This window comes from Peromyscus leucopus, chromosome 18, assembly GCF_004664715.2.
Source record: "Peromyscus leucopus breed LL Stock chromosome 18, UCI_PerLeu_2.1, whole genome shotgun sequence".
In the NCBI taxonomy this organism is placed as follows: Eukaryota; Metazoa; Chordata; class Mammalia; order Rodentia; family Cricetidae; genus Peromyscus; species Peromyscus leucopus.
This window is the reverse complement of record NC_051078.1, coordinates 8,763,706-8,780,863: the sequence shown is the minus strand read 5'-3', so window position 1 is coordinate 8,780,863 and position 17,158 is coordinate 8,763,706. Positions and strand designations below refer to the sequence as shown.

At 44.2% G+C, this 17,158-nt stretch overlaps 1 protein-coding gene across 1 annotated transcript in view; it reads right to left on the bottom strand.

The window, feature by feature from the left end:
- The window catches only part of Tbk1 (TANK binding kinase 1), a 38,817-nt gene that overhangs the window by 14,812 nt on the left and 6,847 nt on the right, over positions 1 to 17,158 (bottom strand). Inside the window, exons 3-9 of the mRNA XM_028869601.2 lie at positions 16,951 to 17,091; positions 13,762 to 13,891; positions 10,250 to 10,431; positions 9,786 to 9,946; positions 6,131 to 6,241; positions 3,576 to 3,755; positions 1,395 to 1,591 (exon numbers count right to left, since the gene is read on the bottom strand). Coding sequence (XP_028725434.1) covers positions 1,395 to 1,591; positions 3,576 to 3,755; positions 6,131 to 6,241; positions 9,786 to 9,946; positions 10,250 to 10,431; positions 13,762 to 13,891; positions 16,951 to 17,091 — 1,102 coding nt within the window. The remainder of the gene's footprint in view (positions 1 to 1,394; positions 1,592 to 3,575; positions 3,756 to 6,130; positions 6,242 to 9,785; positions 9,947 to 10,249; positions 10,432 to 13,761; positions 13,892 to 16,950; positions 17,092 to 17,158) is intronic.

Here is a 17,158-nt window from a genome sequence, read left to right as displayed (position 1 = left end):
AAAGTGTTGGGAGCAATCACTGTATTCTTTCTACGGCACGCAGAATGCCTCAACTACGCACAAGGGAGACAACCCTCCACGGTACTTTCCCTGCTTTAAAGGGAAGCCTGGGGCGAGGACTCAGTGGGTCACAGGGCCTGACGTGCAACTGTGAGGTCTAAATTCAGATCCAGCACCCGTGCCAGAAGCTGAGGGCAGCTGTTTGTGCCTGTGACCCCAGCACTGAGGGGTGGGGACCGGCGGGTCCCCAAGGTTTGCTGACCAGCAGCCTAGCTGAAAAAAAAAAGAAAGAAAGAAAAAAAGAAAGAGATCCAGGTTCAGTGAGAGATTTTGTCTCATGGGGATAAGGCAGAGCGTACAGAGCACGACAGCCTACGTCCTCCTCTGACCTCGTCCATGTGGCATGCATGCACGCACGCACGCATCACCCCCACACCAGCGTGAGGCAATGCTCCTGCCCCAGCAGCCACCTCCAATGTTTGTAGAGTGTTTCATTTCTTCCTTTTACGTCTTAAATCGAACAGTTTATGTGTGTGCACACATGCTATGGCATAACGGAGAAGCCAGAGAACAACACTATGGAGTTGGTTCTCCCTTTCCCTTTCACATGGCCTCTGGGACTGGACTCAGCGGGGTGCCAGGCTTCTGGGATTAGCACCTTTACCCACCCAGCCATCTTGCCAGCCTCATTAAAAAAAAAAAAAAAAAAAAGATTTATTTATTTATTTATTATGTATACAGTGTTCTGCCTGCATGTCTGCCCGCCCGCCAGCAGAGGGCATCAGATCTCATTACAGACAGTTGTGAGCCACCGTGTGGTTGCTGGGACTGAAGCCAGGTCCTCTAGAAGAGCAGCCAGTGCTCTTAACCTCTGAGCCATCTCTCCAGCTCCAAGCCTCATTTTTTTTTGTTAAACATATTCTAATACACTGAACTCCTCACTTGTCTTTCAATCTAAATTCAATACTGAAGTCTCAAAAGGGATGCAAAATTCTGGGTAACTCTTTTTTCCCCGACCAGTAGAACAAACAATTTAAAAAATTTCAAAGATGTAGATCTAATTTTTTTTCTTAAATTCTAAAGAATGGCAGAATGTCCTACATATACTAGATAGAATAAATATTTGCTGAACTTGATGATAGGAATGTTATTTTGGGAGTTATCAAAACACTAAAAGCAGTTACAGTAAAACACGACAAATTATCACTTCACAAAATGAAATACTGAAGTGAAAAGAAGAAAATTATGAGGCCTTTCAAGTTTGTAATCTTTATAAACTGTTATGAGATTTTAATATTTCCAGGACGTCCCACATTAAAGTCAGTATCAACTCTGTAAAAATGAGCAGCAGTTTACAGTGACAGATGGTTGCTTTGTTATTGGCCAGTACTTACTTTTTTCATATATCAATCCTATGGTAGTTAGGGGTTCCCGGCTCACGACAAAAATCGGATTTTCCTCTGTGGTTTTAGGGAAATGCTGGGCTAGTCTTCCAAGTTCTAGAACTAAGCGTCGTCCTTCGTAGATAAGTTCTTGATTTGAAGAAACGATTTTGGTTTGCTTATAGACCAGTTCATGGAACACAGCCGCACTGTGGGGGAGTTAGAGGGAGACACAATGCTGGGTGGAGTTAAAGGTAAACAACCCATCCGTACGGTTTCTAGGGCCTGAACAGTTCTTCTAAGCACCGCCTCGCTCATATGGACACGAAAAACGTACTAAACTGGGAACCTCACACAACCTGACCCATCATGTATCTTTATGTTGAAGATCAAGTCACATAGATATGCAGAACCAAGAACAGACCTGACACACAACTATCAAACTTTTGTGAAACACACTAAGAAAGTAGAGTATTTTCAAAACGATGTTTTAGGGGAAGAGGTAAGTTCCCCCTGAACAGGTCCACAAGGTCAAAGAAAGTTTGCAGCGTGACGTGGCTCGGCCTCCAGCCACTGTCTGGTTGGCTCAGGTTTGGATGCTATTTTAAGCTCAAGTGGATGACCAGTAACAATGACATCAGTTGACTCAGGCTATAAAGAACCAGAATGTGACCAAAACAACCTAAGGTTACATTAGCATTGCTGCTTTGTATTTTGTTTATTTTGTATTAGAACTATTTATTAGATTATTAACATGTAAATATTTTCTTTTTCTTTTCAGTCTCTGGTGCTTGTGGTTGAAGTCAGGGCCTCATGCATGCAGACATTCTCTAATGAGCTGGCTACACCTCAATCCTCTTTTCATGAATTGAAAACAACAACAACAACAACAACAACACTTTTTTCTCTTCTATTTTAGATTGGGTGGTGAAAATCAAACCTGGGTCCTCTTTAGTGCTCCTAACCACCGGGCTGAGTCTCCAAACCCCTTTTCATGAGCCTCATGAGACAGCAAAACTGTAATGTAAATTCGGAACAGACTGAGGCACAAAGATTGAGTCTGACTCTTTTTTGGGGTGGCAGAGCAGTGGCCTTTTTTTTTTTTCTGAGACAGGTAGTTTTGGTGCCTGTCCTGGATCTCGCTCTGTAGACCAGGCTGGCCTCGAACTCACAGAGATCTGCCTGGCTCTGCCTCCCGAGTGCTGGGGTTAAAGGCGTGCGCCGCCACCATTGTCCGGCTGCCGTGGCTGTTTTTTGAGGCCAGGTTTCACTAGAAAGCACTGGCTGGCTGGGAACTCTCTCTGTGGAGCAGGCTGGCTTTGAACTTGTGGTGACCCTCCTGCCCTATCTTCCAAACTGCACTAGCCCAGGCAGCTTCTTCATTCTGCTCTAACATCACTGTAGAGGACTCACAGGCAGTTAGAAGAAGTAACCGGGACAGATGCCTGGACTCTCCGCCCAGTCTCTCCCAATCGTAGCACCTTGCAACATAGTAAACTGTCACCACTAAATATATTTACTTGGATACAATCCATGTAATCCCGTCCCCAGTTTTATACTCAGGTGAATATTTAGTCATATGTAGTCTTATTACATGTGTGTTTTTTTAAATCACCTAGTATTTTTATTATATGCAAAACAAATGTTGACTATTTCTTCAGTATTCATAAAGTTTTTATGCTAATTATGTAAATAAACTTAGAAACTCCATTATATTTAAAACTTGGGCTTTTTTTGTTTTGTGTTTTGGAGACAGGGTTTCTCTGTGTAATAGTCCTGACTGTCCTGGAACTCGCTCTGTAGAGCTGGCTGAAGATCCACCAGCCTCTGCCTCCCCAGTGCTGGGTTAATGGCGTGCACCACCACTGCCCGCACTTCTGCTTTTAAAGAGGGTATACTTTCAATAAAACAGCTCATTTTTACCAGTCCGTGGTACCCGAAAGAAGTCATTGAATTAGCTCTGTCAAACCTGCAGTTTAAGTACAAAGTAACTTACCTGTGTATTTAAGAAAATTAATCCTTTTTACTTCCGATAAGTGATCAGGAATTTACTAAGCATTTAAGTGAAGTTTTCCCAATGAGACGTGGTGCTGCTGCTGAAGGTAAGGTGTCTTTGCATTTGCTCTCCTGGCTGAGGAGACGTTCATTACATTACACAATGCAGAGACAGGAGAAGAACACAGAGGCACTTACGTATTATAGCTATGAATATAAATCTTATGTGCTGTCATCTGTTGCAGGGAGAAAACGTGGATTATCATTCGGTGAAGTACATCACTAGTCTCTGCAAAGAACTGGTCAAAGCCCCAGCACTTCTCTTGATCAGCTTCAAGGATGTTGGCAAGGACTGGGGTAAGCAGTGTCTGAAGACCCCTAAAACAGTATTTACAAAGTTACCTGGGAGAGCCAGGGCACAGAGCCATAACAGCTACAAAGAACACAAGTCAAAGGAACTGCCCATGGGTGAATGAGAATGGCCCCCACGGGCTCCCTTCTGTGAAGGCTTAGTCACGTGTTGCTCTGTGTTTTCCTTCTATCCCTCCCTTCCTCCTGCCCTCATTCCTTGCTGACACATACAGGAAGCATGGCTAACTTTTTCTTTCTCAGTTCACTCACTTTAGAAGGGGTTTTTGGCCGGGCAGTAGTGGCGCACGCCTTTAATCCCAGCACTCGGGAGGCAGAGCCAGGTGGATCTCTGTGAGTTGGAGGCCAGCCTGGGCTACAAAGTGAGTTCCAGGGAAGGCGCAAAGCTACACAGAGAAACCCTGTCTCAAAAAACGAAAAACAAACAAACAAACAAACAAAAAAAAAAAAAAAAAAAAAAAAAAAGAAGGGATTTTCGTTGCTTCCTAGAGGTACTTAATTAAAATCTTTGCCATTTAACGCAAACGAAAATCACGAACAGCACCTTTTCAAGTCTAGTAATTCTGATGAAAGACTGCTATGCTGAAATCCGCTGCTGCGGATGAGGTTTGCTTTACTTCAGAAATAAGCCATCTGTCCGGAACTCAGACCATGACATCACTGACTCAGTAATATAATAACTAACCTTCAGTGTAATATTGCCTAAATCAAACATAACACAAATTGCTCTAACTGTAAAGTTCTGCTCACCAATATGACACATTTCTTTTGGCAAATCTAGTTACAGAATACAAGTTTACTTTCAGAAAATGTTTTCAAAAAAGTAAAAAAATGAAACAGGGTAGTATTGCTATTTTTTTTCCCCCTATGAGTTGGAAGGTGGGGTGGTTGAGATAGAGTCTCATTGTTTAGTTCAGGATATCATGAAACTCATTATGTAGCCCAGATGGCTTCAAACTCATGGAGATCTTTCTGCCTCTGCCCCCGAAATGCTGGGGTTACTACCACCCAGCTTTTTTTTAGTTAGCTTGGTTTTTTGTTTGTTTGTTTTGGTTTGGTTTGGTTTTGGTTTTTCGAGACAGGGTTTCTCTGTGTAGCTTTGGAGCCTGTCCTGGATCTCACTCTGTAGCCCAGGCTGGCCTCGAACTCACAGAGATCCGCCTGCCTCTGCCTCCCAAGTGCTGGGATTAAAGGCATGCACCACCACCGTCTGGTCAGTTAGCTTTGTTTTTAGTCAGGGACTCACTGCTATGCAGCCCTGGCCATCCTAGAACTATGTAGCCCAGGCTAGCCTTGAACCTATGGTGATCCTCCTGCTTCTGCTTCCCGAGTGCTGGGTTTATAGGTATGTCCCCACCATGTTCAGCTACTTTCAATTTGACATTAAGTAATCCTTTCTTTGGGACAATCTGACAATATATTTTTTAGAGTTCTGACTGCTAAATTAAGGAAGACCCTGTAAATATTTAAAATGCTGGAAAAAGTACTAGAAATGCTAATTTTCCTTTTTTTGGTATTTTTTGAGAGCTACACTATGAAGCTCTGGCTGTTCTGGAACTCAGAGAGACCCTCCTGCCTCTACCTCCCAAGTGCTGGGATTAAAGGTGTATGCCACTATGCCCAGGCTAGAAATACTTATTTTTTAATTCTTTGAATAACCCGAGTACTTTGTTTTTTTAATCAGGAGAATATTAAACTTGTAGTGTTTTTTGCTTTGTTGTTGTTTTTCCTGTTTTGGTTTTTTTGAGTCAGGGTTTCTCTGTGTAGCCCTGGCTATTCTGGAACTCACTCTGTAACCAGGCTGGCCTTAAACTCACAGAGATCTATCTGCCTGTCTCTGAGCCTCCAGAGTGCTGAGATTAAAGACGTGCACCAGCCTTGCTAGGCAAAACTTCCTCCTAGTTACACCGCTATTTGTGGTCCATCGGTATGAGAGTCAGCATAAAAGTCCTTAGGATGAGTCTTACATTGGCAAGAATTTCAGGACAAATGAGAACCAATCTTAAGAACACATGCCTGTATCCTCAGGAGATAATCCCTAAAGCTCAGAATGTTTACATCACCCCAAATGCAAAAAAACCAAAAAAACAAAACAAAACAAAAATCACATGGTTCAACTTAATAAAAATAAAATTACACTAAAAAGCCAGCAGTGGTGGTCCATGCCTGTTATCCCTGCATGTGGGACGTAGAGGCCGGAGGATTATCAGTCTGGGCTACATACTGAGTTCAAGGCTAGCCTGGGCTATATAGCAAGACCCTGCCTCAAAATACAAACCGACAGAAATAACAAAGGCAGCCCAAAAATATGCTCAGATATTTTTAACATGTTTATGATTTTTAGGCCATAAAGAGATTAAACACAAATGTCCAAAGTCACTTACCGAGAGAGACTACAGGAAACCGGCATGTCTCCGCTCCAGTCAATTGGTCCATTCTCTGCCTTCTGTACCCCAGATATCGCACCAGAAGGTTTCCCAGTGATTATCTTATACCTGGGAGGACAGCAGAATAAGATGAGTAGGTCATTGCCGCATGGCCGAGCAACGGACTCTGCAGAAGTATTTCCTCAGTTGCACCTACAATCTACTCGAGCAAACATGACTGATGGCCACGGGATCCACCAAACAATCAAAATACTTAGAATCTGACTGACAGAAGCGGAATAGTAGTTGCAGGAATACTAGCTACATGTCATAACTCATTTTCATTTGGGAGCCCGGAGAGCAATGAACAGCATTTTGATGTTCACACCAAAGCATTAATTTTTCCATCTGAAAAATGGGGCAAACACACACACAAAAGCTTTGTCACTGAAATCACTAGACTATAAAAAAGCACCTAATCTTTTTTTACCCTTATTATCACAGTCAAACAGACTACAAAGTTACTGCAAAATGAGGCAGAGAATTACTTTTTTAAAGAGGGAGCTAAAACTACACATAGCACAGGATTGGGAAAAGCCTCTGCATAGTCAAAAGGACACACACGCAGGAATAGATGTGCTAAAGGGAAAAGCCAAACTGATGACTGCGACAGAAAACAGATGAGCAGAAGCCAGGCTGGCTGGGGAGCAGGGGACAGTGAGGATGTGGTAAGTCAGCGCAGTGGGACTCTCGGTCTCAGACATGCTGTGCCTTTAAGAATCCCTGTATCTGCACGGAAGCACTCAGCATCGACTGCCAGTATCTTACAGCCAGTGGACAGTATTTCTGTCTGATCATTTTCAGTTTATCATCTAAACAAATGTGCTCTGAGCAAATCAATCTATAATTTCTGCCTCAAGAGAGTTAAAATAAAGAAATTAGCCTGGCAGTGGTGGCGCACACCTTTAATCCCAGCACTCAGGAGGCAGAGGCAGGTGGATCTCTGAGTTCGAGGCCAGCCTGGTCTACAAAGCGAGTTCCAGGACAGCCAGAGTTGTTATACAGAAAAACTCTGTCTAAAAAAAAAACCCAAATTAAAGCCGGACGGTGGTGGCGCACGCCTTTAATCCCAGCACTCGGAAGGCAGAGGCAGGTGGATCTCTGTGAGTTCAAGGCCAGCCTGGGCTACCAAGTGAGTTCCAGGAAAGGCGCAAAGCTACACAAGAGAAACCCTGTCTCGAAAAACCAAAAAAAAAAAAAACAAAACCCAAATTAATGTGGAAAATAAGGTGTCCTCACATGTGCTGGATCCAATTATTAAGGAATAAATTAATGCAAAAAAGAAGTGCAGAGAATTAATGACAGCATTGATATGGTATGCAAATTCTTCAGAAGTCTAACTGTTCTAAGAGTCACATGTAAACCTTAATCCTGTGAAAACTCAATGTAGGAGTAACAAGGCTGTGACGGGACGGGTAGACCATGCACCAATACAGTCAACGGTCACTAATAATGACAGTGCACAGTGCACAGTGCACACAGAGGTGCATTTCTGCACAGATAACGACACCCGGAACACAGTCAACGGTCACTAATAATGACAGTGCACAGTGCACACAGAGGTGCATTTCTGCACAGATAACGACACCCGGAACACAGTCAACGGTCACTAATAATGACAGTGCACAGTGTGCACAGAGGTGCATTTCTGCACAGATAACGACACCCGGAATATATAACTGCCCACCGAGGGATCACACAGCGCCATGGAGTGGCCTCTGAGTCATGTTTCCTTTCCTCCAACAGCACACTTTAATTTCACCCACTTTTAGGTCGTCACTGCTTTAAAAATGTATCTGTGCAAACAGGAGTAACTGTCAGGGACAACTTACATTTAATGGGGAAACAAAGGAGCCCTGGCCTTTGCTAAAGGAGGGTTTTAATAAAAAGGGCACCGGTGTAGAGCACGCTCAGGCTGACACCGCAACATCTTAGTGCAATTAGTGGACGTCTTCTCCGATGTACATACACATGGGGTATTTCCCTAGCATGCATGCAAATGCCCAAGCTTTAGCAAAAGCATCTGAACTTGTTTTAGTTACTTCCTTAAATCAAACAAAGGAAAAATATGCTTCGTCCTCAACTTTCTGAGTTGAAATAAAAGACTAATTTTACAATGTGACTACTGTGAATCCCCCGCAGGTGGGTAAGCTGGGGATGGTGGGTATACAGTTCCAGCATTCAGGGAGCCGCGGCTGAATGGCTTTGCCTATTTTAACACAAACCTAGACACATTTGGGAAGAGAAAATCTTAACAGAGAAAATGCCTCTCTGTAACACTGGCTGGCAGGCAAATCTGTAAGGGATTTTCTTGATCAATGATCAATAAGGGAGGGCCTAGCCCCCTGGGGGTGGTGTCGACCCTAGGCGGGTGGTCCTGAACGGTTAAGAAAGCAGGTGAGTAAGCCACGAGGAGAAAGCCAGTGAGCAGCACCTCATGGCCTCTGCATCAGCTCCTGCCCACAGGTTCCTGCCCGGAGGAGTTGTCGCTCTGACCTCCCAGGAGGATGGACTACAAGCTGTAAGGTGAAATAACCCTTTCCTCCCCAAGCTGCTTTTGGGCCTGGTGTTCATCACAGCAACAGAGACCCTAACACACACAGTGTACAGATGAATTACATAAGAAATTTCACTCCAGAAATTTCTCCATCTTTTCTTTGATTTTTTTTTTTTTTGGTTTACTATTAGTGACTTAGTGTATTGCTCGTTTCTCCAATCATATGGCAGCATATAAATGCATACAACACTATGGGGCTGGAGAGATGGCTCAGCAGTTAAGAGCACCGACTGCTCTCCCAGAGGACCTGGGTTCAGTTCCCAGCACCAACTCAACGTCTCACAACCGTTTGTAACTTCAGTTCCAGGCATCTTCTGGCCTGTCAGGCACCAGGTACACAGACATACAGGCAGGAAGACACTTATACACATAAAATAAAAATTTTAAACTATATACTGGATGGAACCCGCAACCACAGGGAAAAAAATTACTGCCAAAATGTAATTTTTTTTTTTTTTTAATTTTTTGGTTTTTTGAGACAGGGTTTCTCTGTATAACAGTCCTGGCTGTCCTGGAACCAGGATGGCCTCGAGCTCACTGAGATCTACCTACCTACGTCTCCCAAGTGCTGTGATGTGTGTGTCACCACTGCTCAGCCCCAAATGTAATTTTTAAGATGGTCAATCAGTTCAATGGAAGGCAGGAATTCAATTTACTTAGTTCTGGGGCTGGAGAGAGGGCTCAGTGGATAGGAGCACTGGCTTCTCTTCCAGAGGACCCAGGTTCCATTCCCAGCACCACATGGCAGCTCCTAACTGTCTGTAACTCCAGTTCCAGGAGATCCGACACCCTCACACAGGCATATATACTGGCAAAATCAACAGTGCACAGGAAATAAAAATAAATAAAATTAAAAAAACAACAGCAAACCAACCATGACTTGGAAAACTATGCCAACACTCTTAGAAGGCCACATTCTTAGTAAAATCTAAGTAGCATCAAGTATCAGGAAAAGGCAATTTTCATCAATTTCATTTCCTCAAACATATGGGGAAATAAGATGATATACATTAAAAAAAAAAGTTGTTTCTAATTTTAGATGGAGAAAGCACTTACATTACTTCTTTATTCCTACGAGGCCCTTCAAATGGTCTAAATGGCAGTGATCCGGTAGCTGCGTGATAAAACGTCACCCCGATACTCCAGAGGTCAACTGTAGCCCCGTATTTCTTCTGATGATCTTTGCGTAACACTGCTCTCTCATACATGTCAGGATGCTAGAACAGAAAAACACAGCTCCGGGGAATCTGACCACCTCACCCAGGCACACCTGCCTCTCAAGTGCTGAGACCAAAGCTGTCAGTTACTGCAAGGAGGACGCCTCTGAGACTGTCCAGTAGAAAATGACTCAGGATGCGACCCCCAATTCCCTTCTTACCCACCACGTTCACCCGAACAGAAAACGGAGTCTCTGTCATAAGGTTGTGTAATATTTTGTAGACTCGTGACCAGTAACCCCATGTGTAATCCATCCACCGGGTCGGTCATTACAGTGACATTTCCAGTCACACGAGACTTACCAAATACTCTTCTGTGCCGTACAGGGACACGAACTGCTCGTCGTCCTCCAGCTCCCTAGCGGCACCAAAGTCCGTGAGTTTGTACACGGACTGCCCGTCTTCCCCTATGACACGCATGATATTCCCCGGCTTGATGTCCCGGTGCACGATGCCGTTCTCCCGGAGGTGATTCATTCCACCCACTTCAGCAAGAGACACAAGACACGGGGAATGGGAATGCAGGCCTCTGTCTGTACACACATCTCACATTCACGGGTAGGATACTCATAGTCACTCAAACTGAAGCCTTTCTATGAGTTGGCTCAATGTCCTGTTATTCTAAGAAACAGACCCCCTCTCTACAAACACCCACATGCACACGTTCACACCCCGTGCACAAGTGTGCATGTGTGGCACACGTTCACACCCCGTGCACAAGTGTGCATGTGTGCAATCTCATGTTAACCACAAGGAGTCTTAGATAAGAGTTATGGACTACGGAAGTCTGCTGTCTCTGATAACTATTAGGCGGACGGAGCAAGAGTCTTAAGTGATGACTTCCTGAACTACTTTGGAGATGCAGAGAGAATAACAAAGGTCCCATAGTTTTATACTTTGTTGTTGCTGTTTTCGAGACAGGGTTTCTCTGTGCAACAGCCTGGTTGTTTGGGAACTTGCTTTGTATACCAGACTGGCTTCAAACCCACCGTGAGCAATCCTCTGAGTGCTGGGATAGAAGCTGTGTGCTACCACGTCCAGCTCCTGCTTTAGTTATTTTACTTTGGGGAAAATGTCACAAAAAATGAAGTGGCTTCAACATATAAATCAGTAAGACAGCGGCAAGAGGAGGGCACGGTGTGATCCTTGTTTCCGTGGAGACGTGTTTACGGTTAGTGCCAGTCAGCCTGTGTTCCTGAGGGCAAAGACACCGACACTGTGGGGACAGGCAGGGCCCCCAGCTGAGACTAAGGCACCCACCACATCCTGGCTCCTCAACACTTACCCCCTGCTTTCCAAGAAGGTGTCACTTCACTTGTCTTCTAGAAACTAACAGGATAATTGGAGTGTGTGTGTGTGTGTGTGTGTGTGTGCGCACACACATATATTTCTTATGCCTGACCATTCACTTCTGCCTGCTCAAAGCAGCTCTAGAGCCACGAGCAGACACTCATGTCCCCTAAGCACAGTCACTCACCGGCTTTTTGTCTCTACGGACGGACTGACCTGTGCACTTCTTGAGAGTGGGATTATGTGGCACTGTGGCTCTGACCTTCTGTCTCGTGCTTCTCTCATTTTGTATTTTTTCAAGATTCACTCACATTTTAGCATGTGTCAAGACTTCAATTTTATTTTTCAATTAAGAAATGGATTTTTTGCTTTGTATGTATGTATCTTAGTCAGGGTCTCTATTGCTATGAAGAGACACCATGACTACAGCAACTCTTAAAAAGGACACTTTGTAGATTTAATTGGTGGGGGGCTGGCTTACAGTTCAGAGGTTCAGTCCGTTCTCATCATGGTCATGTGCAGACAGACAGGGTGCTGGCTACATTTTGATCAGAAGGCGACAGGAAGAAGACTGTGACACTGAGTGAAGCTTAAGCAAGAGGCCTCAAAGCCCGCCCCCCCACAGTGACGTACTTCCTCCAACAAGGCCACGCCTCCCAACAGTGCCACTCCCTATGAGCTTATGGGGGACAGTTACATCCAAACCACCACATTCCACTCCCTGACCCCCATAAGCTTGTAACTATACCATAATGCAAAATGCACTCAGTCCAACTTCACAAGTCCACATAGTCTACCATAGTCTCAACAATGTTGAAAAGTCCACAGTCCAAAGTCTCTTCTGAGATTCATGCAATCTCTTAGCTGTAATCCCCTATAAAATCAAAATCAGCTCAGAGCCAATTACATTCAAACTACCATGCTACGCATGGTTAGTTTTTGCCGACTCAACACAAACTGGAGTCACATGGGAAGAGAGAGCCTCGGTTGGTAAATGGCTCCATCAGACTGACCTTTAGCCATGTCTGTGACATTTTCTGATTGCTGAGTGACATGGAAGGGCCCAGTTCACTGTGGGCAGGGCCACCCCGGGGCAGGCGGCCCTGGGAGGTACAGGCGGCCCTGGGAGGTACAGGCGGCCCTGGGAGGTACAGGAAAAGGAACTGAAAACGAGCCTGAGAGCAAGCCGGTCTGGAGTGTTCCTCTGTGGTTTCTGATTCGGCTCCTGCCTTGACTTCCCTCAATGACAAACTGTGATCAGGAAGTGTCAGCCAGATAAACCCTTTCCTCCCCAGGTTGCTTCTGGTCATGTTTATCACAGCAGCAAAAACTAGAACCGTAAGTATGTGTGGTGTGATGTGTGTGTGTGTGTGTGTGTGTGTGTGTGTGTGTGACTGTATGTTTCTCGTCTTAGAGAAGGGGTCTCATGCTGAGGGCTGGTCTTGAACCTGACAGGTAACAGAGGACACCCTTGTACTCCTGATCCTTCCATCTTTACCTCACGAATGCTGGGAACACAGACCTGCCCCACCACACGGGGCTTCATTCTTTTTATCAATGAGTAATATTCCATTACATGGGAAATGACATCTTAGTCCATTTGTCAGCTGATGGAATTTTTGTTGTCCTGATTTTATTTATTGGCCATTATGAGTAATGCTACAACACAGATGTGTAAAATTTTATGTGGGTGTGTTTTTAATTATTGTGTCAGCCTGTTAGGATGGCTATGGCATACAGTTATCTTATATGTAGTCTTTCGTGGAACTGTGAAACTGTTTTCTAGGGTTGTATTATTCTACAGCCCTGCAGTGATGCACAGCAGATCCCACTCTCCACTGCCAACGCCTGTTCTCGTTATCTGGATTTGCCCATCTTCAGGGGAAGAAGTGGTTTGTCATTACAACTTCCTCAGCAATTAATAATGTTGAGCACTCTGCAATACACTCGTTGGCCATCTCTCTAGCCTTCTTTTTTGACAAATGTCTGGTCAAATCCTTTGACAAATCTTAAAACTGTATTTGGTAGGGTGTCTGGACAAGCCATCTTACGTGTGATCTACAAACTCTTCTATCCTATGGGCTCTCTTTTCAGTTACCATCTCAAAGAAGCTGTAGCTTGTCCATTTTTACTGATTTCGTGCATGGGTGTTTTGCCTGCATGTGTATCTGTGCACCACATGCGTGCCTGGTGCCTGTGGAGGCCAGCACAAGGCATCAGATCCCTGGACTGGAGTAACAGATGCTTGTGAGCTGCTGGAACTGACCCTGGGCCTCTAAAAGAGCAGCCAGGGACCTTAGCAGATGAGTAGTCTCTCCAGCCCTGGAGTAAGTTTTTAATGCTGATAAAGTCAATTTGTCTAATTTTCCTCTTAGGCACTGTGCTTTTGGTATGGTTTATGAGAAAACATGTATAAAAGTCTTTCGATTTGAATATAGGAAATTAAACTTCATTTTATAATCTTTAAATAAAATACTATGAAACCATATAAATGAATATGTATAAAACCATATAAATAAACATACCCACATCTCGTAAAACAATTAAAAATTCTGATTCCGGTAGTCCATAGGCATTGGATGGCTCCTCTAAAACAGTGTATAAACTCCCACATGGACAAAATTCCATAATAAGCACTTTATGTCTTGTTGTCGTCTGGAAAACAAAGTCGCTGAGTGAGAATCGACAGGAAACCATCAAATCTGACTGCAGGGCAGCACTTGTCTACCTGATCCACTCAGATGCAGGATGGGACGCAGTGACGGAGCTATGGTGATTCCAGGACTAACAAATGCTTTGTTTTTTTTTTTTTTTTTTTTTTTTTTTTCCGAGACAGGGTTTCTCTGCGTAGCTTTGCGCCTTTCCTGGAGCTCACTTGGTAGCCCAGGCTGGCCTTGAACTCATAGAGATCCGCCTGCCTCTGCCTCCCGAGTGCTGGGATTAAAGGCGTGCGCCACCACCGCCTGGCCAACAAATGCTATGTTTACATAATAAACAGCTTCCAGTTTCTAGCAGACAAAGTGGATGGGCTGGGAGACAGCTCAGCACGTACAAGCACTTGCTGCTCTTCCCAAAGAACTGAGTGCAGCTCCCAGCACCCACAGTGGGTGGCTCACAACCACCTGTAACTCCAGCTCCAGGGGTTCCACCAATGTCTCGTATTCTCCCCAGGCACTGGAACACATGTGAGCATACACACACAAATAAAAATAAATCTGAATATATAGATATATTATATATAAACTAACGGGGAGTTTGGAAGACAAATCCGTTTGAAATCTAGCTAAATCTGAACCACAAGATCATGGTTGCACTGTTTAATGTTTTTGTTCAAATCATTTAGTTTCTTCTGTATAACAACATATTTAGGAAATCTCCTTCTTATGACAAGCACTTTTACTTCAAGGAATGGAGTGCTGGCCTTAAAGAGGAATGGGTGAGCTGGAGCAGCTCGGTGGTTAAGAGTATGTCCTGCTCTTGGCAGAGGACCCGAGATCTGTTTCCATCACCCACATCAGGCAGCTCAGGACTGCCTGCACGTGCACTCCAGGGACCCGACGCCGGCTTCTGGCTTGCAAGGGACCTGCACCAGTAATTTATACACATAACTGAAAACAAAGTGTAAGGAGAACAAAGCAGACACAGAACTGGGGGGCAGAACAGCTGGGTCTCTCAGCAAAGCTCTGGCTGGCACATTTCCATTTCGGGCAATTAAAATGCATCATCAACACAACAGCTTTATAAGGAAGAAGGAACCTCATCCAACTACATAGTATGCAGTGATCAGATACCAATTTTAGCAATCTGCAATTTTGAGTAAATCTTAAAATCTAGTATTAATTTTTGACTTTTGGTCCTTTAAAAAATTTTTAACCCAACCAGCCCCCAAATACTTCCTTAATGTATTTTATTTTCTCTGTTCAGTAGTCATGAAAAGAGAAACAATTATAAAACAAAAAGATCGATTGTTTTCTATAATTCATGCCACTGTGTAGCTCGGGCTGGCCTGGAACTCGCTGTAGATCAGGCTGGCCTTGAACTGAGAAACCTCTTAGCTTCTGCTTCCTGAGTGCTGGGAGGAGATGTGTGTTGCCACCACGTCCAGCTAACTTTCCCTTTTGGAAATGACTTCTGGCCCTTGAAATCTGTTTGAAAGATGTGTTTTTGATCCAGGACTTTAGCCAGTGGGTAGCTAATTATGTGATTTTTCTTTTCTTTTAAAAATTTAGATAAGGTACATTATAGTCCAGACTAGCCTCAAACTATCAGCAATCCTCCTGTCTCAGTTTCTTGAATGTTAAGATTACAAGTTTGGGCCCTCATGCCAGCCCCCCCCCCCTTTTTAAATTGAGACACATTCTGATTACATAGCTCAGGCCAGCTTTGAATCCTTGCTTTTCCTGTCTCATTCTCCTAAATGCTTGGATTATAAGAGCATACCACTACACTCAGCTAACAATTTGATTTTATGGAGGCTTTAAGACACATCATATATATTCTGACAAAGGTCCACCATGCAGAACATGATGGAGCCCTATAAAAACATCTCACACCGCCAGGTAATCCCAGTGCTCTGGAGGCAGAGGCAGGTGGACCTCTGTGAATTCAAGGCCAGCCTGGTCTACAGAGTGAGTTCCAGGACAGCCAGGGCTACACAGAGAAACCCTGTCTCGAAAAACCAAAGAACAGACAAACAAAAACATCTCACACCAAAGGCTTGGGTGGTCTTTTGGAAGGTAACATGTTTGTTACCAGCTCACAGTCTACCCTGACCATGTCTATAACTTTGGCTGTTCTAATTTGTATCTTTGTGCTATTATACAGTAAGAAGTACAGTTCTTTTCTGAGTTCTGTGACTCACTATACATTCTAGCAAATTACCAAGTGTCTAGGAACTCCTGCTATTTCTGGTCTGCACGAAGAGTTTGCCTTGTAGACAGCTGCAATTGGGGCCGGTGTCTGAACTAAGGGCAGTGTCCTAGACTATGCTTTCTGGACTTTGAACAATTCCTTTGTAGCCGGGTGGCGGTGGCGCATGCCTTTAATCCCAGCACTCGGGAGGCAGAGGCAGGCGGATCTCTGTGAGTTCGAGGCTAGCCTGGTCTACAGAGTGAGATCCAGGACAGGCACCAAAACGACACAGAGAAACCCTGTCTCGAAAAAAGAAAAAAAAAACCAAAAATAAAATAAAATAAAAAAATAAAAGACTTTAATCTCTAAATTACTATGAATTTTACTCATTTACAAATGTTTCTATCAGTGTCTTTTTGTTTTGTTGTAAAAATTTCATTCTTTATTTATGTGTATGTGTGTCTGCGTCCCGACAATGGCCAGCAGAGCGTACGGGATCTCCTGAAGCTGCGTCGTCACAGGTGGTTGTGAGCTGCCTGCCGTGGGTGCTGGGAACTGAAGCCCGGTCCTCTGGAGGAGCAGCAAATTCTCCTCCCTGCTCAGCCATCTCTCCAGCCCGTTCTTTCTATAACTACGTGAGTTTTCCTTGTTACCTTTTCTTTTCCTTTCGTCACATGTAACACGAGTGATCCCATTTTACACCTCTCCTTCTTGGACCTTGCCCGGCTTCTCTTGACTCTTTGTTTCTAGTCTCTGCCCACTGAAATGTGGGGGACAGAACTCTTGGGGACACGGTGTTTGTAACCTCCTGCTAGACCCTGTCTTCTGAGTGGGAGCCACAACATAACTTGGTGGATACTTACCTCCTCTTCAATAGCAAATAACTTGACAATGTTTTTGTGGTTGAGTTTTTTTAACACTTCAAATTCTCTCATTTGAACATCCACTGGGCGAAGGAAGCTTATGTTATTAAATACTTTGACGGCATAGAGATCACCAGTTTTCTACAAGACAGAGGGGAGGAAGGAGTCAGTCACGGACATGCCACAGCATCTGTACTCTCCCGGCACA